Source organism: Cervus canadensis, chromosome 4, assembly GCF_019320065.1.
Source record: "Cervus canadensis isolate Bull #8, Minnesota chromosome 4, ASM1932006v1, whole genome shotgun sequence".
NCBI lineage: Eukaryota > Metazoa > Chordata > Mammalia > Artiodactyla > Cervidae > Cervus > Cervus canadensis.
This window is the reverse complement of record NC_057389.1, coordinates 8,614,470-8,637,582: the sequence shown is the minus strand read 5'-3', so window position 1 is coordinate 8,637,582 and position 23,113 is coordinate 8,614,470. Positions and strand designations below refer to the sequence as shown.

The window sequence follows — 23,113 nt, the reverse complement described above, 5'->3', positions numbered from 1 at the left end:
AACCCACCAGGCTCCTCCGTCCATGGGGTTTTTCAGGCAAGAGTACTGGAGTGGGGTGCCATTTCCTTCTCCAGGGTATCTTCCCCACCCAGGGATCAAACCCGCATCTCTTGTGCTTCTCCTGCATTGGCAGGCAGATTCTTTACCACTGCCCCTCCTAGGAAGCCTGTAACTTAGGCTACCTGGGTTCAAATTCTGTTTTCACCATTTACTAGCTGAGGGAACATGGGCAAATGATTTAACCTTGCTAAGTATCAGTTTCCAAACTTGTAGATGGGATAATAACTTATTTACAGGACTGTCGTAGAAATTAAATGAAATAATAATTAAAAACAGAGTGATGAGTACAAAACCTGTACTCACTTTTACTGTTATTATTTTAGGCCATTTATTAGTAGCTGTTTTCCAGCTGTCCAACTAGGCTTCTTCTGAATAGGGCCTCCTTTGACCTTTCAGAATAAGGGCTGTCATTCCCATTTCAAACTCTTGGAATCAGTAACAATCTCTGGACCCCAGGGGTTTGGAAGCCCTTGGTTAATATGGAGTAATATGAGTGATCAAACCTAAACATTCACTTTGTATCTATGGAAACGTTCTCTTGAAAGTGAACTTCATTGATTTGCTAATTAAAATGGTTCAGACTTTTGCAGTGATATTTTATAATGAAAGCTCCAGTCGATGACTACTTTAGAGGTTTGTTTTGTTTATCTTCATTCTCATCCTGGTACCAGGCTTTAAAGCTGTGAATTTGGGTCACATAGGAACAGCCTGTCTTGTAAATGCTTAGGCATGCCGGCTACTTCCTAATAGTTGGTTAATATTCTGGGTCATGTTTTAATACTGTCAAAGTGAAAGAGTATGTTAGTAAAGGAGATTTATTGTTCATCCTGAGTGATGAGAAAAGGACCTCAGAGTGATGTCAGTTTGTACCTCTTTTGTACCCTTCCGAGAAGGGGAAATCGTCACCCACTTGGCATGACTTTCTAGCTTAATTAAACAAAGGCATTCATGCTAAAAATGGGGGTGGGGGAAGGAAATTAAATGATTAAGATTCTGGATCTTCACTACTCATCATTATTTAGGCATTATTCATTTGTGACAAAAGTCCAACTGCAAATAAAACACCAATAATCTTTTTTTGTCAAAAATTTTAAGAAGATAAGTAATCTTTCTTATCATGAATAATTATTTTACTGCTAAATTGTATTGTTTACATACTCATTTTGTATATATGACGTGTAATATATTAAAAGTGAAAGTGAAAGTTGCTCAGTCGTGTCCGACTCTTTGTGACCCCGTGGACTGTAGTCCATGGAATTCTCCAGGCCAGAATACTGGAGTGGGTAGCCTTTCCCTTCTCCAGGGGATCTTCCCAACCAGGGATCGAACCCAGGTCTCCCACATTGCAGGTGGGTTCTTTACCAGCAGAGCCACAAGGGAAGCCCAATATATTAAAATGTATATTAATGTATCTATAATTTAATAAATATACATACACTTTATATAGAAAGAGCTTTCTGTGTAGGGTACTTTGCACACAGAGCTTAAGTAACTCGAGTGGCAGTCACTTCATTTAATCTTCACAACGTGTGCCGTGTACTGTGCTAAGTCGCGTCAGCCGTGTCTGACTCTGTGCGACCCCACGGGCTGAAGCCTGTCAGGCTCCTCCGTCCACGGGATTCTCCAGGCAAGAATACTGGAGTCGGTTGCCATTTCCTTCTCCAGGGGATCTTCCTGACCCAGGGATTGAACTCGTCTCTTGAGTCTCCTGCATTGGCAGGTGGGTTCTTTACCTCTAGCGCCACCTGGGAAGCTCAGTCGTCACAACAGTCCCGTGAAATAGATGGCTGTTTCCATGTTATAAATGAGGAAACTAAGTTTTAGGAACTTGAGTAACTTGTTGAGGGAAAATTGACAATAATGCTCTTTTCGTTACTCACTTGTCTGAGATTAGGGATACTTTCAGAAAAGGGTAGAGTCACTACCCAAGAAAACTACTGGCATTGATTCTGAATGTCATCAAAAAATGAAGGGGCTTATTTTTCACTTTTCCAGGCAGTAAAAGCATGGGGTTAGGGGCTCAGGGGGCTTCCCTGGTAGCTCAGCTGGTAAAGAATCCACCTGCAATGCAGGAGACCCTGGTTCGATTCCTGGGTCGGGAAGATCCCCTGGAGAAGGGGTAGGCTTCCCACTCCAGTATTCTTGGGCTGCCCTGGTGGTTCAGCTGGTAAAGAATCTGCCTGTAACGCGGGAGACCTGGGTTTAATCCTTGGGTTGGGAAAATGCCCTGGAGGAGGGCATGGCAACCCACTCCAGTATTCTTGCCCGGAGGATCCCCATGGATACAGGAGCCTGGCGGGCTATAGTCTGTGGGGTCACAAAGAGTCAGACACAACTGAGTGACTAAGCCCAGCGCAGCACAGGGGTTCCGGCTCTGGAGTTACACTGCCTGTGTTCAGTTCTCAGCTTTTTGCTTACTACATGTGATCTTGTCGAGATGTGTAGACTTTCCAGCCAGTCGAGAATAATAATAGTACCCCTTCTCCAGAAGATAACGTGAACTAACGTACACAGCATGAAGTTTGGTAGAAGCTCTGGAAAGCTGAGGTGGCTTCACTGTTAGGACTGTAAAGCGGACGCCGTACCTGAGGCCTGGCTGGAGCGAATGCTGGCGTAGAAGTACAAGCAGCCATCCTTCAGGATGCAGTAGTGCTGGGTCCACACGTCCGAGCTTCCGTCCAGCTGGTGCAGGAGGCCCAGGCACTCCGGGCTCTTGATAGCCAGGGGCGGGAGGCTGCTGTTGTGCAGGGTAACGTCTTCCCAGACATGGCTCTGCAGGGGCGGCACCGGAGAATCACCTGAGGGGCCGTCCTGCACCAGCAAGCACTGCCTCCCGGAGCCAGTGACGTCAGCACCAGGACTGACTTCAGAGAAGCCCCTGTCCTGAGTGATCCGATGGCTAAGGCAATCTGCACATTGGAGAAATAAGCCAGGCAATCTGAACCTATCCAGTGGCCACAGAGAACTTTCCCTTTTCATGTCCACAGGTATCCCTTCTCTTTGGCTTCTATTCTATTGTGAAGAGATCAAAAGAATATCAGTGAGGTATGGAAAGAAAAATGGGAATCTCAGCAAAGACTGTTGTTTGAAAGTCCATCTCTAAGTGCTGGCCCCAACGAGCTATTTTACTTACCATTGGGATTGTCCTAGCCCTGTTCCTGGTATGTCCACCGTGACTAATTCCAGGCCCTGGTTCATGATTTACTTTACCTAGCACTCCTATTTGTGCCAAGGAACAAGGGAAATGCCCCAGGCCAGATCAGACCTGAGGCTCACATGGTCAAAGGTGTGGAAGGCCCACGATAAATCAAGATCCTCTACCTCTCTAAGGTAGAGGTCCACAGTCCTCGGTCCACAGTCCTGACCGAGTGGCAGGCTCTTCCTTGGGAACTTGACCTGAGGCAGGGGGTGTGATGCTTCATCCCTTTATCAGAACACCTTGCTGGGTGCTAGCCTGATGCTTCATCCCTTTATTAGAACACCTTGCTGGGTGCTAGCCGGTTTCTTTCATTTGGTTTCATTTTTTTGTTCTTTAGTTTTAACCAGGCAGTACAAAAGATTTCAGAATGCAGAGCTGGCAGAATTGTTTGCTGTGAATTGGGAGCCTGCTGGGAGTTTGGGTGTTTCTTTTTCACTCTGCTGCAGACACTGAGTGCATTAGCAGAATAGATCCCTCTTTAAAGTATCGAGACTCATTACAGTGATGCATCGGAGAGATGGGTGAGTGTATTGAGTGTTGTGTTTCAGGTAAAATGAAACACAAGCCCTGCTGTTTGTCAGATGATGATAATGCTGGTAATTATTTTGAAAGGACAGATACAGGGCACAGGGTAGTACCTTTAAGCTCAAACAACCCAATTTTTTGTACATTTTCTGGAATGTACAAAAGCCAAAATATGTAGAGAAGATAATTGATAGTAAATACCTTTTTCTTATGTTTCCTTTTGTGAGGAAATGAGCATATTTAAATGAAATGTGTGACCTTATTAGAAATTCTATCTACAGCATTAAAATGAAACAATTGAATATTGAAGCAATTTCTCTGCTCTTGACAAGGTCGTAGCTCAGAAAGAAGAGTATCAAATGCCTTAGGGGCTGAAGTGATGACTCATGTTGGTGTTACGAAGTTATCTATCAGTTTGTGTGTCAAGCCTAAATTTAAAGTTCTATTACTTCAAGGCTAGGAATCATGAATAGGCAGGAACAGTGAAAGCTGACCTAATACATCTTCAGAACAAGGAAATGGACATAAAGCACTACATTTCTGAACGTACGACCATTTCCCAGTCAGCTGCTTGGCCAAGAGCACCGTGCCAAGCTGGCCCTGACACTACGAGTGGTTCAGCCTCACGGGAATCCACGCGACTGCTTGGTGTCCAGCAGAAACTCCACCTGGCTGGGACTACCCACCGAGCTCCCCGAGAGGAATCGCGTCCAAACCCCCGAGGACAAGAGGATCAAGCACCTCCGCGAAGTCTGAGCGGGAAATCCTATTGACTGGGAATCCCCTTTCCCAGCGTGTAGGGCAGGACCTGAGAAGTCCCAGGGTGGGCTGCGTGATGTCCAGCTGGATCCTCTCCCCCTCGGAGAAGAGGGGCGTGAAGGCACACATGAACAGCAAGGACTCCTTACCTGGTGGACGGGGTGGGCTGCTCTGTCCATTGCTTCCAGCCACCTGAAAGAGAGATGAGAGCTGCTGTTCTCGGGGAACGCGCCACGTGTCCTCCAGCGGGCCGCATTTTTCTCCTTGGCCCCCGTCATTCACACAGAAGAGTCCCGAGACTCGGATATGTTTCGTGGCTCTAAATTCATGGTTGAAGAGCAGCATATTCTTACAAAACTGGTGTTACTAGGTGCCAAAATCCCACACCTACCGGGCGTATTTAAGATAAATTATTCTCATCCTTCTCCTTTACTATAATTAGTGCTTAAGGGAAAATGTATTCACTATTTTACTACGGCACCTGAATTTCACACCAGCAGGCCTGATAACAACGGTAAAGCCCTGACCATTAGTCAATGGTAAGACTGGTAAATAGCCACTGCCTCACCCACCTGCCGAGTGATCTGTAGACCGAGGGACCACTTTTAGTGCACTGGTGTCTCTGCTTGAGGGCTGAACTTTCTTCATCTTGTCTCCTTAGCCAGGTACCAGCCTATCTATCCCATCTTGCCAATCTTCTTCAAGCTTCTTTTAAACCCTGTAACTTCCAGTCACACTGTACTGCAAGCTTGATATAACCCCCCTGCCCGTCTCTGTTCCATTTCCTCTTGTGTGTATCTGAGGCTGTACCATACCATGCATAAGCTCCTTGCTCATCCCCACGTCCAGAGATTTTCCTTCCCCACCCTAGATTCCTGTGCCACTTTGTCTTCCCCTATCTCACGACTCAAGTTCTATTTTGCATTAAAAATACTAGAATAAATGTCTTCTCTTCTTGGTTCAGAGCTTTTTTGAAGGCAAAAATTGACGCGTCATCATACTAACAGTTCTTAGAGATTTTAAAGCAGTATCTTGGACATATTTGCTATCCAATAAATATTTTCCCCGTGAATTGAAATACAATTACGTCGCTGTCCTCATGTTTCCCTGCTTGTCCTTTAAAGAACATTATGCATTTCAGCACACAGTGTTCCACAAACAGAGACAGTATCTCCTTTGCCTAAAAGGTTTCAAACCTAAGGCTGTCTTTACAAATGGAGTTTAAATTCTTTTAAAGAGATATGACATCCTTCTAAACACTGCTGACCCATTTTTGGGCCATTGTCTCCCTCGCCCCATTCCATCCCACCCCTCACCATAAAGCAGGAGGGCGTACACAACAGTTCTGAGCTGACTCGCTGGATTGGCCCATGATCTCCACTTCCATAGGAACACACTGAATAATGATCTTAAGTTGTTGAATGCTTAGAGTTTGTGGGCCACCCTCATAGAAGGCCTTCACACCTCGACCCTCAGCCTGGGTGGTATGCTTACAAACTGTCAACTGTGTTAATTCCCCCAGGAACCTACATCATGATGATGATGATAATGAATTTTGCTCATTTCACTGTTAAATTGTAACCCTACTTTTAATACATTATTTTTATTCCTCCTACTATCCATCCAAATAGCTTAAATATATGAATCTTGCAACTTCTGGGGAAGCCAGATGTGACCTGTGGCAGTAGTGAGCTCTTTTAGAAAACTTAGAGAACTAAAGTAATTAAGTTAGATGATATATCTATATTTTTGGAGATTCTGTTAGGAAAAAAACTGGCAGAAATATGAAAAACTCAATTTGTCATACATAAGAAAAAGATAGTTTATTGACTTGTGCTGTGAGTTTGCTGTCCCCTTTCCTATTTCCAACCCCAAAACTCTGTCAGATTGCTGTTGAAGATGCATTCCCCCACTCCGAGTGAAGCTAGTAAGATAAAAGAATAATCAATTACCTTGTGAATTCTTGGTTTGAAGTTGCGCAGAGGCAAAAAGTTCTATTTCCAGACTGAGGCACACAGTTAAACACAAATGGTTTCCCCAAGCTGCTATCAATGCCAACTTCTGCACCTTCTAATTTTATTACCTCTAGAGGCGAGCATTTTCCTTCATCCTGTAATTGATAAGGAAGAGGTTCAGCATGGGCACTGCAGCTAAGAAGATAAGGGAGAAATGAGAGAGGAAAGGAGGACTAAAGTTATTTTTCTGAATTGATTGTTCTGAAATGAAAATAAAACCAAAATGAGCTTTTGTAGATTATGCTGTCGGTGATAGATTACATCAAACTCCAAATTTCCCACATCCCTTTTGAATCGCCTCTATTAATATGCATTTTATTTATGCCAACTTGGGAGAGTATCATTAATCATTCATATCTATTTTTTCCCATCATAAAAAAGAAATTGATATTACAAAATATATGTGTTTGGTAGTATCTAGCTAGTGTCTATACTTAACCTATATTCCATGCTTATTTTGTTTTATGCCCTCTTCTAATTTCTTTACATTTATTAATTGATTTATTGTCACAAATGCTCATCAGGTAGTTACTTTTATTATCTTTTTCTTTTTTTTTTAGCAAGTCAGGAAGCTTGCAAAGTTTAGAGAGAACTTGCGGCATAGAGTGAATAAAGAATACTTTTCTTAAAATGACAGTAGTTTGAAACTTGTATGCAAAACTAAAATCAGTTTATAGGTAAATATTTTGCTATTTGTATTTATTTTACATTATATGTCAAATTATTGTCTGTGTCAAATTTCCTTTGAGTCTGTTTGCAATCATCACCCTTACCCCTCCAATTACATGCAATCACAGATCTGTTTTCTGTCTGTCCAAACTTGCCATTTCTAGACATTTTATACAAGTAGAATCATATCCTATATGGTTTTCTTTCTCTTAGTGTGATGTCCTCAAGTTTCATCCAGGTTGCAGTTCTCGTTAGTATGTCGTTCCTTTTTATTGCTGAGCTATATTCTACTTTATGGATATGCCTCATTTAGTTTACCCATTCATGAGGTGATGGGGAGTTTTCTTTCCAGTTTTGGGCTAATTCAAATAATGCTGCTATGAACATTTGTGTACAGGTCTTTGTGTGGGCATATGTTTTCACTCTCTTTGGTAGATTACTAAGAGTGACATTGCTGAGCCATATGGTAATTTTATCTTTAACTTTGTAAAAAACTGCCAAACAGCTGTACCATTTTACACTCCTACCAGCAGTGTATGAATGTTCCCGATTTTCCATACCCTCACCAATACTCTGCATTGCTTGTCTTTTTGATAACAGCCATCCTACCGAGTGTATCGTGGTATGTCCTAGTGGTTTAACTCGCATATTGCTAACGACTGTTGATGCAGAACACCGACTAGCCCAAAGGTTCTTAACCAGTTTTAGGTGACGACTTCCTTTTGAGATGCTGATGAAAACTCGACACCTCTCCACACACCAAAATACGTAAATGTGTAGATGTGAATTTACACACACATGCAGAAAATTTCTTGTGACTCACAGGGGGTAGATGCAAAGATATTCTTCAACTAAAAGTAGTATCTCTTATTTGTATGGCACTTTAGTTTATAAAACATTTTCATTTAGCCTGTCTTTTTTACTCTTCACAACTACTCTGTAAAGCAGGAAGCTAATGTTATCCCCATTTTCTAGAAGAAGAAACGGAGTTTCAATGAGGCGTCCCAAGGTTATATAGAAACAGAATTTAAGCATTGGTTTTCTGGCTATGTCTTCCACACTGTATCTCTCACACATTTGGCTTCTTGGGCCATGGCTCTCAGTCAGCAGTTGAAAGCTGCAATATTTATGTTTTAGGAGACAGAATATTTCCTGAAGCCATGAGCTTTCCTGGAATGTACACAGGGATCTAAAATTTTGCTCTGTTTTAGTAAACAGAGAGAAAGTAACACCTCTTATAACAATGGTATATGGCCAATAATATGACATCAGCAAACCAGGAGAATATATTTTCATTTGCTTTAATCAGGATAAAGAATTTGCATGCCTATAAAGAGCAGCTAATTATTTATATTATTTTCCCAGGAGCATCTTAAACTACAAAAAGAAATGGGGAAACATAAATAAAGCCTGGAGATTTTATTCTGTTAGCAAGTGACAGATGTGCTCATTTGCTAAGAGCAAACACTCAGTGGGGCGGCTCCCCTTTGGCCCCATTAGGCGATAAGATGATATAACATGTTTGGCTCTTGGAATCAGCACTCTTGGTTAACTCTGACACTACCAGTATTCTCCTCTGTGCTTTGCTGTGGGACAAGGCGAAGGAATACACCCCTGGGCATACGACACGCAACCAAGAATAGACCTGAAGTCACTTTGCCTCTGCTCAGGTCGCATCTGTGTCAGGAGAGTGGAGTAGATAGATGGTAAGAGATAGCAGCCCTCATTTAAAACAATTTTTAAAACAAAATTTTAATTGGAGGATAATTGCTATACAATGTTGTGTTGCTTTCTGCCGTACAACAATGCAAATCAGCCACAACCATACATATATCCACAACCATACATATGCATGAATGGAGTAGATTTAAAATAAGGGCTAGTCTCTTGCACTGATGGTGGGAACATAACTTGACACAGCCCACTAGGGAGAACAATGTGAAAATTCCTTTAAAAAAGCGAGGAATAAAACTACCACATGGCCCAGCAGTTCCACTACTGGGGATGTATATACCCTGAGAAAACCACAGCTGAAAAAGGCACGTGTACCGCAGTGTTAATTTCAGAACTATTTATGATAGCCAGGACATGGAAGCAACCTAAGTGTCCACTGACAGATGAATGGATAAAGAAGTTGTGGTACATATATACAATGGAGTATTACCCAGCCATAAAAAGGAACGCATTCGAGTCAATGCTAATGAGGTAGATGAACCTACAGCCTATACACAGAGTGAAGTAATTCAGAAAAACAAATATTGCCCATTAACACGTATATATGGAATCTAGAAAAAATGGCACTGCTCCATGCACAGGGCAGGGATAGAGACACAGACGTGGCGAATGGACGGGGACGCAGCGGGGGAGGGAGAGGGTGGGGGGGACTGAGAGGGTAGCATTTGGATGTCTGTGTTGCCACACGTGGGGTTTGCTGGAGGCACACTCACAGCTGAGCAAGTGAGTGCACACACACGGCGGGGAGGCTCAAAGAGGAGGGGGTGTATGCATGCTTGTGGGCGACTCATGTTCTTGTACGGCAGAAAGCAACACAACATTGTATAGCAATTATCCTCCAATTAGAAATAATTTTTTTTTTAAATGAGGGCTACTGTCTGTTACTACCCCTCATGGCCCAGATCCCATTTTCACTAATCTAAGCCGCCCCCTCGTTGCCCATGAGTGTGAGCCTGCTGTTGCCCTGGGAGCAGCTGCCGGGGAACCGTGGGCATGGAGCCGGGACAGCAGGCGTGGGTGCCCTTGCAGCTGTGCATACTCATCTTACTCTTCCCTCTCGATTTCCCCAGACCAACACCTTTTAGTTCCACTCTCATGGAGGTCCAGGGGTTGGCAAGGCTTCTTCATTCAGTCTAATCCTAATTCTGCTTAGACTGTGGTTCCCCAATCCAGTGTTTTCTAGAGATAAAGAACAACTGAATCTCTTTTCTGTCTTACTGCCATGCCCCGGGGCTTTTAACTCCTCCCTTAAGCAAAACTCAATCCTTCGGTTTGGCAATAATTCTTAAATAGGTTCAGTCTGATTCCTTCCTTCTGGCTCTGCCAAAAAGTTTCCCTTAAGCTGGGACTAGAAACAATGAAGATTTCTTAAAGACTTTGGCTTTCCCACAACTTTATATTCTCCTTTCCAAGACATGGAAAGGCTCTAGCTTCGTTTTTCTGTTCCTGAGCCAAAGCATGAAGCAGAGACCCAGCTACTTCCTGTGTGCAGGATTGATTAAAATAGCAGGGATGCTGAAGGGATTTTCCAAGGAATTGTTTAGCAGGTCCAGAAGCTATGACTGAGAAGAAGAGAACTTGGACTGTTTATGCCATATGGCCTTAGATAAGGCTGACATTATCTATCTTGGAAATAAGATTTCTACAGCAATAATCCCAAAGGTCAGACTGCTCAGAGAAGGGAAATAGTAAAAAATAATAATGACAAAAACCCAATCCAGAATGAATCCTCTTCTAAATTCAAGTATTTCTGTAAAGAAAAATACAGACAAGGACATTTGTGTCTGTCTGTAACTTGGGCTCTCTGGTAAAATTGCCTGCAGATGTTTTGGGTTATTTGTGTTCCTCAAAATTTTGGTTTGAACATGTTAGAAACTTTTTATTCTTGTTGCTAGGCCTCTTTTTCTTAGAAAAGGCTGGGACGTTATACCAACGTGGCTCGTTTTATCTGAAGGCACAGCCATGAAAATCCACAAACTAAGGAGGAGGAAAAAGGCATCTTTAACCATGAAAAAGAGTTGATCCTCAGTGGGTAAAACAGACCCAAGATGAATTTAGAGGGAAAGAAAGCATGTCCTAAAGCAACATACCACATGAAAGGGTGCATGAAATACACACTTCAAGTACTGTATTTAAAGCTAGCAAATTGAAGCAAAATTGAACAAGGAGTGTCTCTCCTTATTAATGATTCTGAGAGCACTTTATCTCTAGGCAGCAGTTTGGAGGCAACCCTGCCCACTGGTGACTGAAAACCATCACTCTGTGATAGCTATGTGATGATCTCTGTTCATATACTACCTAATCGGATGAGGAGAGCAGCAAAGCCTGCCAAGGCAAGAAGGAAAGATCCGAGTGTTTTCACTTTAGTGATCTGTGCTGTCTTTGTCCTGTGATTAGATAGAGGTCTTCACTCTATTTAATCTAAGGACTCAAGCCCCTCACCACACAACTCAAGATTGTTATATACACGAAAGTGTTAGCTGCTCAGTCATGTCCGACTCTTTGTGACCCCGTACACTGTATGGGGCTACTCTGTCCATGGAGTTCTCCAGGCAAGAATACTGGAGGAAGTTTCCGTTTCCTCCTTCAGGGGATCTTCCCAACTCAGGGATTGAACGACATTTCCTGCATTGCAGGCAGATTCTCTACCACTGAGCCACAGGGGAAGCCTATTATATAGATATGTGTATGCATGTATTGTTGTTGACGTGTCGCTGAGTCATGTCTGACTCTTTGAGACCCCATGGACTGACTGCAGCACGCCAGGCCTCCCTGTCCATCACCAGCTCCCAGAGTTTACTCATTGAGTGGATGATGCCATCCAACCATCTCATCCTCTGTTGCCCCCTTCTCCTTCTGCCCTCAATCTTTCCCAGAATCAGGGTCTTTTCCAGAGAGTTGGCTCCTCACATCAGGTGGCCAAAGCATTGGAGTTTCAGCTTCAGCATCAGTTCTTCCAATGAATATTCAAGGTTGATTTCCTATAGGATTGGGTGGTTTGATCTCCTTGACGTCCAAGGGACTCTCAAAAGTACTATCTCGCACCACAATTCAAAAGCATCAGTTCTTTGGTGCCCAGCCTTTTTTATGGTCCAACTCACATCTGCACATGACTACCGGAAAAACCATAGGTTCGACTAAATGGACCGTTGTCCCCAAAGTCTCTGATTTTTAATACACGATCTAGGTTTGTCGTAGCTTTTCTTCCAAGTAGTAAGCCTGTTTTAATGTCATGGCTGCAGTCACCACCTGCAGTGATTTTGAAGATGGAGAAAATAAAATCTGTCACTGTTTCCACTTTTGTCTCCATCTCTTTGCCATGAAGTGATGTGATTGGATGCCATGATCTTAGTTTTTTGAATGCTGAGCTTTAAACCAGCATTTTCACTGTCTTCTTTCACCCTCATCAAGAGGCTTTTTGGTTCCTCGTCAATTTCTGCCATTAGAGTGGTATCATCTGCATGTCTGAGGTTATTGATATTTCACCCAGAAATCTGGATTCCAGCTTGTGATTCATCCAGCCTGGCATTTCATATGATGTACTCTGCATAGAAGTGAAATAAGCAAGGTGACAATATACAGCCTTGTCATATTCCTTTCCTATCTTTGAACCAGTCCATTTTTCCATGTCCAGTTCTAACTGTTGCTTCCTGACCTACATACAGATTTCTGAGGAGACAGGTAAGGTGGTCTGGTATTCCCATCTCCTGAAGAATTTTCCACAGTTTGTTGTGATCCACACAGTCAAAGGCTTTAGTATAGTCAGTGAAGCAGAAGTTGATGTTTTTCTGGAATTCTCTTCCTTTTTCTATGATCCAGTGGATGTTGGCAATTTGATCTTTGGTTCCTCTGCTTTTTCTAAAACCAGCTTGAACATCTGGAAGTTCTCAGTTCACATACTGCTGAAACCTAGCTTGAAGGATTTTGAGCATTACCTTGCTAGCTTGTGAAATGAGAGCAATTGTATGGTAGTTTGAACATTGTTTGGCACTGCCTTTCCTTGGGATTGGGATGAAAACTGACCTTTCCCAGTCCTGTGGCCACTGCTGAATTTTCCTACTTTGCTGACATATTGAATGCAGCACTTTAACAGCATCATCTTTTAGGATTTTAAATAGCTCAGCTGAAATTCCATCACCTCCATTAGCTTTGTTCATAGTAATGCCTCCTAGTAATGCTTCCTATGGCCTTCTTGACTTCATACTCCAGGATATCTGGCTCTAGGTGACTGATCACACCACCATTGTGATTATCTGGGTCATGAAGATCTTTTTTGTGTAGTTCTTCTGTGTATTCTTGCCACTTCTTCTTAGTCTCTTCTGCTCTGTTAGGTCCTTGCCATTTGGTCCTGTATTTTGCCCATCCTTGCATCAACTGTTCCTTTGGTATTTCTAATTCTCTTGAAGAGAGAGATCTAGTGTTTTTTCATTCTATTGTTTTCCTCTATTTCTTTGCATTGTTCACTTCAGAAGGCTTTCTTATCTTTCCTCCTTATTCTCTGGAATTCAGCATTCACTTGGGTATACCTTTCCCTTTCTCCTTTGCCTTTCACTTCTCTTTTTCTCTCAATAAGTCCTCCTCAGTCAACCCATTTGCCTTCTTGCATTTCTTTTTTTTTTTTTTTTTGATATAGTTTTGGTCACTGCCTCCTGTACAATGTCACGAACCTCTGCACATAGTTCTTCAGGCACTCTATCTACCAAATCTCATCCCTTGAATCTATTTGTCACTTCCACTGTATAATCATAAGGGATTTGATTTAGGTCATACCTGAATGGTCTAGTGGTTTCCCCTACTTTCTTCAATGTAAGCCTGAATTTTGCAATAATGAGCTCATAATTTGAGCCATAGTCAGCTCCAGGTCTCGTTTTTGCTGACTGTATAGAGCTTCTCCATCTTTGGCTGCAAAGTATGTAATCAATCTGATTTCGTTGTTGACCATCTGGTGATGTCCATGTGTAGAGTCTTCTCTTGTGTTGTTGGAAGATGGTGTTTGTTATGACCAATATTGTCTCTTGGCAAAAGTCTATTAGCCTTTGCCCTACTTCATTTTGTACTCCAAGGCCAATGTTGTCTGTTATTCCAGCAATCTCATGACTTCCTACTTTGCATTCCAGTCCCCTATGATTAAAAGGATAGCTTTCCCGGTGTTAGCTCTAGAAGGTCTTTTAGGTCTTCATAGAACCATTCAGCTTCAGGCTTGGATTACTGTGATGTTGCATGGTTTGTCTTGGAAATGACTCGAGATCATTCTGTAATTTTTGAGCTTGCACCCAAGTATTACATTTTAGACTCTTCTTGACTATGAAGGCCACTCCATTTCTTCTAAGGGTTTCTTGCCTACAGTAGTAGATATAATGGTCATCTGAATTAAATTCACCAATTCCTGTTCATTTCAGTTCCATGATTCCTGAACTGTCAATGTTCACTCTTCCCATCTCCTGCTTGACCACGTTCAATTTACCTTGATTCATGAACCTAATATTCCAGGTTCCTATGCAATATTGTTCTTTACAGCATCGGACTTTACTTTCACCCCCAGACACACCCACAGCTGGGTGGTGTTTTTGATTTGTTTCAGCCTCTTCATTCTTTCTGGGGCTCTTTCTCTGCTCTTCCCCAGTAGCAAATTGGACACCTACCAACCTGGAGGACTCATCTTCCTGTGTCATCTTTTTTTGCCTTTCATGGGGTTCTTGAGGCAAGAAACTGGAGTGGGTTGCCATTCCCTTCTCCAGCTGATCATGTTTTGTCAGATGCATGTATGTGTTTGTTTATTTATTTGTCTTCCTCTTTCTTTCTTGGCAGGCAAGGAGGGATGGATAAAGTACAGAGCAGAAAGTTAAGCAAGCATGTAGGTCAGGCCCTTGTTTTTAAGAGGTACTGGGAGCCTTGTCAAAGCTTTGTGAATCTGCTATTTCTCCTTTTGATTTCATCAAGACATCGAGATGATAACAGTGCCCCCCCCCCCCCCCCCCCCAAGGCAGAAGCTCTGCAGTCTGGGTAAATGTATGGTAACTATTCTCTCTCTGCTTCTATAATGCAGTCTAGCTTATTTGAGACATCAGCAGAGGTAACTGGCTGCAAACTCAGAATTTTGTGCTTTTCTTTTCAGTTTGCCTGGAAGGATGAACCATTTTCTCGGAGTGATAAATACATGCTGGCAACACCACACTGTTTCCTGGCAGTAGGGAGGCCCTGGGCCCCAGAGAACACGGGCGGCTCTGGGGGCTGAGGGAGTTCATCACCACCAACACATTACGCTGTGCTCAGACAGACAGGCTTCCTGCTGGAAGACTAGCCAAATGGAAGGATGCTAATGATGTTGGGGTCCTGGCTGCCTGGGCTCGACAGATTTGAATACACTTCTGGCCTCAGTCACGTCTCATTTGTCAGCATTTCCTTGGCTCCTGAATGATCCCTTAGAATATAACAACTACCGTGCAATAGTTTCATTACAACAGAAAAACTGTGAAGTCGTGAATCTGAGTCATAGTCATGACCCTGTTCAAAATTGTCCAGGAGTCCCCAGGCTAACTGTAAAATCAAGACATTCTACGCCTTAAAGTCTACAGTTGCATGTTTGTCCTACAAGTTTTCTCTCTGAACCCAGCGTGTTGCTAGTTTGTAGATGGATCCTAGAGCCAGACCAGCTGGATTTGAATCCTCACTGCACCACTCATTAGGTCACTTTATGACCTTGGGCAAGTTACATCACCTCTCTGTGCCTGTATAAAACAGGGTTGCTCTAAGGATTGTGATAATATCTGTGTAGTGTTAGGAACACTGCTAGGCACTTTACAAGTGACCTGTACCTGTTAACTTTCATTATTCTGTAGAATTTGATGAAAGTGAAGAGTAAGAAACTAAAAAAAGAATCAAGAGGCTTTAACTTAATATGGGTGACAGGATAATTTTATTTAAAGTAAGTTCCTATACATGTCTTTTTTTTTTTTTTCTCCTCCAAGACTTAATCTCTCAGAACCTGGGTCCTCATTTGTAAAATGGGGGAAACAGCACCTTTCTCTGTGAGGTGCATAACTGTTGTTCAAGGAAGTTTCTCTCTCACAGCGGGGGTCAACTTGCAGTTTAAGCATGAATGAACCATCCCTGCTACATCCCCAGGACCCAGGGAAGCCGTGCAAGTGAAGCCCCTGCTCCGGAAGCGCTGGGGGCGTATTACTGGAGAAGCAGGCTGGGCAGGGTGGCGTTGGGGTGGAGGGGGCAGGCCGCAATGCGGAAAACCTGGGCACCTTCACCGTCGTGTCTTGGAAGGGAGGTGTGATGATCTCAGGGCAGGCTCATGTGCCTGGATTCTGGTCACTTGGGTGACAAAGCTCGTTCCAGGCTCTCTGCCCCTTTACTCAGGGATTTGGAGGATTTAGTCCTTGCCTTTGGTCACACTTGGACTGGGACTCAGGACTACTCTTCTACTAATCCTGTAAAGGATTTCTCTCTTTACCACCCACCCACCTTCCCTCCCTTCCACTAATGCTTACTGAAGTGTGTCTGTACCTACGGCCAGTCGTGCTAGGCACTAAGGGCCTACAAAGGCTCCAACCTTCGGTGGATTTCCTGGTCTTCAGCCTCTCAGAGTGAGTTCTCGACAGTTCCTTAGCCCCCGTTCTGGACAGGTTCCGAGACTCTGGAATTTTCCCAAGTCAGCACATTCGTTATTCCTCATGATCCTGTTCCCTTGAACTGTCTTACCCGACCTCTCTACTTCATCCTAACTGACATCCCTTTGATCCGATGCCTTGGCCTGTCATGACTGTGTCGCTGCAGCAGCCTCCTGGCCGAGCTCTGATGCCAGTACAGTCTTGACAAGGTAATCCACATTGCCTGATACTGCGATGGAAGGTCTGCCCATGGGGACAGTTGCCAATTTATTGCCTCTTAATTCCTGACTTACCCTTCATTCCCCGACTGCTGAAAATGGAGCTTGAACCTTCAAATATTTTGCCTTTGCCAGATGGCTTGATGTAGCTCAGCTTTGCCAGGACAGAGCACTGGAGGGAGAACACATGAAGGGTTCTTCTTCCTGGATGCTGTGGATAGTTCCAGAGGAACCAGACAGTGCTTTATTTTCCTCCACTCCTCAGCCCCGGAGGTTTCTGCCCGTGCTAAGAGCTTGCAGGATGCAGCTTCCCCAGGGCACTTCAGCGCCCAGTCTGGACTGCAGTGAAACCTGTGCTTTAGTCAAAGTTCCTGCCTGCACACCTTCTCCTTGGTCCTTGAGAGTGGACTTCTAGGGAACTCCGGGCCACTTGGCTGATATACATGAAAGCCCATTAGGTTCCTACAGAGGGGGGCCTCGTCAGGACCCTTCAGCAGCATAAGTGGTGGTACCCCGGCTCCCTCTATGTGCACAGCCCCCTCCGTGTGCCCGGGCATCAGCCTCAGCTCCCCAGCACTGTGGACATTTGTTTCTGTGGATGCTGCAATGCAACACCGGGGAGTAGTAACTTTACTGTGTGACTTTTGTCTCCTGAATGGATCCAGACTGATAAGACTCATGGAAACATCAAAATATGCAAACAAGGTTCTCCTGCTGATTGCCAGTCCCCTCTACAAACTGGCCTCATCGTTTCTATCAGATTCTATGACTAGTCTTCAAGGTCCCGGGAACATACCACTCATTCCTTCTCTGTGTGCGCTCAGGTTTCCCTCACCGTTCATGCCCTCCCGTCTCCCGTCCCCTAAATCATATTCTAGCCATCCTTTGAGGTCTAGCTGAAATTCTTCTTCATTTATGAAGTAGTTTTTGCTTTTTAGGGCTTTCCTGGTGGCTTAGCTGGTAAAGAATCCGCCTGCAATGCAGGAGACCTGGGTTCAACCCCTGGGTTGGGAAGATTCCCTGGAGAAGGGAAAGGCTACCCACTCCAGTACTCTGGCCTGGAGAATTCCATGGACTGTATAGTCCATGGGGTCACAAAGGGTTAGACACAACTGAGCGACTTTCACACACACACTTTTACTTTCTATAGCCATAACCATTCTTCCTCTTCTTGCAAAGCATGCCTGTGCTGTATAATTGAGTGTGGAATTATATAGTGCCCCTTGTGGTTCTTTTCTTTCATTTTTGGCTAATAATTTATTGAGATTGAGTTCTTATCACACACGAGGCTGTGTACTTTCAGTCATTTGATGGCTCATCTTGGAGATTCTCCATCAGATACTCTGTGTATGGGTCTATGTGCTCTCCTAACAGTTAGAATATAATTAATTTTTTTTCTTCTTTCTTTGGGGAACCAAATCAGGGCTATGCTCCATTGTTCTTTCAAATTTTTGGTGCATAGTATGTGGGACTTTAGTTCCCTGACCAGGGATTGAACCTGTACCCCCTGCATTGGAAGTTAGAGTGTTAACCACAGGAGATCACCATAAGCAAGTTTATAAACAGGGAGAAAGAACATGTAACATATGCCAAATTCCTGTGAGAATTTTCTCTGTGCATTTGGAAATTATGGTGGCCTGCTGGTTTAATATATTTAGTAAATAATGGCAGCCTTCTCATTGAACCTGCTTCTATCACCCATTCACTGTGACACCCCAGGGAGGTGGTAAAAAGAGTCAGAATTCCACCTGCTCTTTGCAGTAGTTGCTTTGTTATGTCCATAGCCTTGACTGGCAGTTTTTGGCCAACCCCTTTCTGTTCAACCTCAGGAAATCTTCTGAATGGCTTAGACTTTTGAGAAAGGGGAAAGAAATTTTGAGCATACTGCTAAAAATAGTGTGCATGATTTCTTAATGCCATTTGGCCTTGTCTGGAGTGAAAACTGTGAAAGTGAAAGTGAAAGTGTTAGTTGCTCAGTTGTGTCTGATGGTGTAGCCCTGGACTGCAGCCCGCCAGGCTCCTCTGTCCTTTGGATTCACCAGGAAAGAATACTGGAGTGGGTTGCCATTCCCTTCTCCAGGGGATCTTCCTGACCCAGGAATCAAACCCAGGTTTCCTGCATTGTAAGCAGATTCTTCACCATCTGAGCTACCAAGGAGTGAAAATTGAATGGTGAAAAACTGATCCTGATTCTTTGCATTCAGAAAGACCGGTCTTAATTTTGTTGAGTTGAGTGAGGTTGGAAAATCATCTCACTATGACAGTTATCTGTATTCTACAAACAAAGAAATGGGAGCAAGTGAGGTTAAGTAATTTGACCAAGGAAATGTAGCTACTATGTGGTAAAGCCAGGGTGTGAACCATGGCTTACCTAACCACAGCATGAAACTGTCTCCATGAAATGAAATTTATTTCATAAAGGCAAGACTTCCTACCTGCCAGGCTCACATTCACCTTATGAGGTCAGAGATATTATTATCCCCCTCTTGCAGTTTAGGAGGAAGGCTTGGAGAAGCTCACTGAGTTGCCCAATTCTGCTCAGGCAGGAAGTTAGCAATACTGAGGCCTGGATCCAAAGCTGGTCCTCCTCATCTGTCATTAGATGAACTGTTTCATGTGGGTGCTATGGACCAAGGTAGATACCAGCTCCATTTGAGCAGACAGTCTGTGTTTTTTCACAGATAGTAGGTAACATGGTGCTTACCTACTTCTGGTAAACTTGCGGTGCTTACCGGAAGGATCCAGAGGAAGTAATTGACTAAAACACCAAACGATCCAGCTGGCCAGCTGTTGAGGAGCTTGTGGACCTGGTATCTAGCATGACAGTTTCTTCTGGAACAAGTTTCTGGTATTCTATTATGTTTCTTCATAGCTATAACATAAACTCTCTAGGGGTAAGTCTCCCTAGTTCTGTTTTCAGGAACATTTCTCTCTCTCTGGAATAGTGTGCACTTATATGGCAGCTTTAGCCTTCTTTGAACCCTTGAGGCCCCAGCACAGTATAAGAGTGGCTTTGGAGGACATGCTGCTTGGGACAGATGATGATGGTGACAATGGTCAGACCCAAGGGCAGGCCTGTCTTTAGACCACGTGACGATGGTGCTGTGCTGTTGCTCAAACGTCCTTCAAGTATGAGCTGTTCCCCAGGAGTCGAAGAGCAGGAGGGGCCACTTATGTCCATTCAGGGAAGGACGGTGCAGAGTGCCTCTACACTGTTCGCTTTTAATTCAGAGATCTCACTGATTATTAGTCCTTCTCCCATGATATGAGCAAAGAAAAAAAAAAACATAATGGAAGAGAGAGTCTAATCACTGACCAGAACAAAGCTTTGGGAGGACGTGTAGGTTTGTTTTCTGTTCCACATTTGCACAGAAGCAGAAGAATTGACTGGGCATTGATTTTTCTTTCATTGGGAAAATACTTAAAACTTCAGTGCTTAATGGTATTTTGTTCTAAAATGTTTTAACTCTGTGAGCTCTATTTGATTCTGTTCACACAGATTATTATTATTTTTTAAATGGAACTCTTGCAAGGCGAGTCAGACATGACTTAGCAACTAAACAACCCATCTTTATAGTTTAAAGATACTATTCTTTGGATTGGAAAAATGTGATTTTATTGGAAGTATTACTGAATATAATAACACTACCTTATTGCTAAAGGTAGCAATAAGAATGGCTATCTTTAATTTCCTGCCTGTTTTGTTTCAAGGATTATGCTAGATGCTTTATATATGTTTATTTAATTCCAACATTATCCCTCTAACATCTGTGTAGATTCTTTTATGCCAATTCAAACTGTGCAAATTTGGAATAGTATTATGTAAACACCAGGCATTAAGTCAGAAATAAGGTGAGTATTGTTAAATTAAATAAGAAATTGAGAATTTCAATACACATGGGCCAAGCCAACTGTGTTCACACCATTGCTATGAAGTAGTACTGCTTTTAGCTGGCAACCCGAAGTTTTTTGTCTTCAATACCATCAATTCTGGGAATGCATTCCTGACATAAAATGCACTTGTATTGTAATCCCAGACAGCATACGACAGTACAGTGTATTTGTATATAGTGAATGATCAGAAAATGATCATTTAATGGATCTGAACAGGCTAAAAGAGAGTATGGTCAGAAATAAGCTGATCAATCCCTCACCTGTGGAATGTGAGCCTGATCACTCTCCTTTTGCATTTCTAGCTGGGCTTGCAAGTTAACTTGTGATGTCCAGCTGAATACCATTAAGTATTTTAACTTCATCCTCCCAATCTTGCTCTTGGTTTTCTTTCCACTGCCCCACCCCTCCCTGTCTTCAGAAAAATAGCATATGTGTGAGGGCTTTTGACTCAATGGGCTTGAGTGTGAGCGAACTCTGGGAGACAGTGGAGGACAGGGAAGCCTGTTGTGCTGCAGTACATGGGTTGGCCGAGTCAGACACAACTGAGCGACTGAACAGCAACAACATTTTCCAATAACTTTAGATTCACAGGAAGTTGAAAAATAATAAAGACAGGTCCTATGTGCCCTGCCCTCAGTTCTCCCCAATGGTAACATCTTATAAGACAGTAGGAGCACATGTGGTTTTGAAGGGCAGTAGCTCACCAAGTTTAAGTTCTGGGGAAAAGCTCTCCATGGAAGCCCTCTCCTCACACCCCAACCAGAGCAGCTTCAGGGGCATTCCACCTGTGCCTTTGCATCAAGCCCCGCAGCAGAAGGGTCAGCAATCAGCATCTTGAGATTCATCAATGATTTTATCTTTGAATTTGCATTTTGTAAGTGAAGTTGAAGAAACAGTGGAGCATGCCCCAGGGGCTTGGAGCCTTGGCTCATGGTGGTTCCACCTCCTTGACTCTGAGGGATGGGGTGTTGACCTCTATGTCTTCTGCTTCTGCCCCGCGACCACTGCTGCCTTCCCCACTGAGCGATCCTGGGTGTGGGTGCCTGAGTGTTGGGTCAGTGGGGAAGTCATCTGGGAGCTATGAGGGTCTGCACATGTATCTGCAAGTATCCTTATGCTTGAGGAGTTAGTTTGTACTAAAGAGCAAATACAAACCACCACGACAAGTCAAGACAGAGACAGCCGAAGGAAGGAAGATGCTTTTACTCTGCATTTTGAACAAAGGACCTGGCATTTCCATTTTGCACTGGGCCCCACAAATCACATTGCTAGTCCTTCTGAAAACTGTTTTATAGCCCAGCCTCTTACAAAAAATCCTAGGCATGAAGATGAATATTTATCAGGAAGTAGGAAGCTTTGACTAAAGCACAGAGGCGTATTTGTGTGCCGAAGGTATAAATGGTTCCCACTAATGCCAGAGAAATCTTCCTAGTCTTGACATTCTTATCAAGTCAGAGACTGCGCTAAACCCCACGGGGCTTCCTGTTCACAGGCCAGAATCCACAGCTATAGCATGGCCCTGGGTTCTCCATAAATAACCTACCTCATTTTAACTTCTGAATTTCAGGTTTCACTAGACCTTGATTCAAATTCATGCTTGCTTCCAACTCAGTGCAGTTCATGCTTGTGCCATTTTGTCTTTCAGAAATGCCATTTTACTCAGTCTCTGAAGCTCAGCTATCACTTCTCTCCTAAAGCTCCCAGCCTGTGCCCACCTCACAGCCTTTGCACTTGTTTTCTCTGCTCCTATTGTTCTTTCTTTAGGCCTTGACAGTTATAGAGCCATTTAGTTGTTCAGAGAGGGCACCTGTTTGGAGGGGTCTACCTGAATGCCTGCTCCAAGCTGCTAATCTTCACCCCATCCCATCCCACTTAATTGCATTGACCACTTTTAAAATTAACTTTGTATATTTAATACTTTACTAGTGTAATGATCATCTCTCCCCATGAAAGTGGGTACCTTTGCCTTTTTCACTCTGTATCTTCAGGCCTCAAACTTTGCCCAGCAGATAACTGGTAGTTCCCATGTGGCGCTAGTGGTAAAGAACCAGTCTGCCAATGTAGGTAACATAAAAGACATGGATTTGATCCCTGGGTTGGGAAGATACCCTGGATTAGGGCAGGGAAACCCAGTCCAGTATTCTTGCCTGGAGAATCCCATGGACAGAGGAGCCTGGTGAGCTACAGTCATAGCGATGCAGAAAGTCAGACACGACTGAAGCGCTGAATAACAGAAGGTTCTTCTTCTTCCAAACAGTGGAGCACATTGTACATTGTATTTTGCTCACACGTTTTATCTCCTCTATGCTATTTCCTTCTTGGAGCCGGTGGGGGGAACGATTCGTTCTTATCACTCACGACGCCTAGCAGAGACCCAGGCTTCAGCAAGTCTTCACTGAACGCAGACATAAAAAACAAATG

General features: G+C 43.5%; 1 protein-coding gene and 1 long non-coding RNA gene across 2 annotated transcripts in view; one reads left to right on the top strand and one right to left on the bottom strand.

Moving 5' to 3' along the window:
- LOC122439486 overlaps positions 1 to 23,113 on the bottom strand; it is an 89,118-nt gene that overhangs the window by 9,283 nt on the left and 56,722 nt on the right. The window contains exons 6-8 of the mRNA XM_043464526.1: positions 6,496 to 6,653; positions 4,693 to 4,735; positions 2,646 to 2,832 (exon numbers count right to left, since the gene is read on the bottom strand). Coding sequence (XP_043320461.1) covers positions 2,646 to 2,832; positions 4,693 to 4,735; positions 6,496 to 6,653 — 388 coding nt within the window. The remainder of the gene's footprint in view (positions 1 to 2,645; positions 2,833 to 4,692; positions 4,736 to 6,495; positions 6,654 to 23,113) is intronic.
- Positions 1 to 23,113, top strand: part of LOC122439487 — a 74,080-nt gene that overhangs the window by 37,646 nt on the left and 13,321 nt on the right. The gene's annotated exons all lie outside the window — the stretch shown is intronic.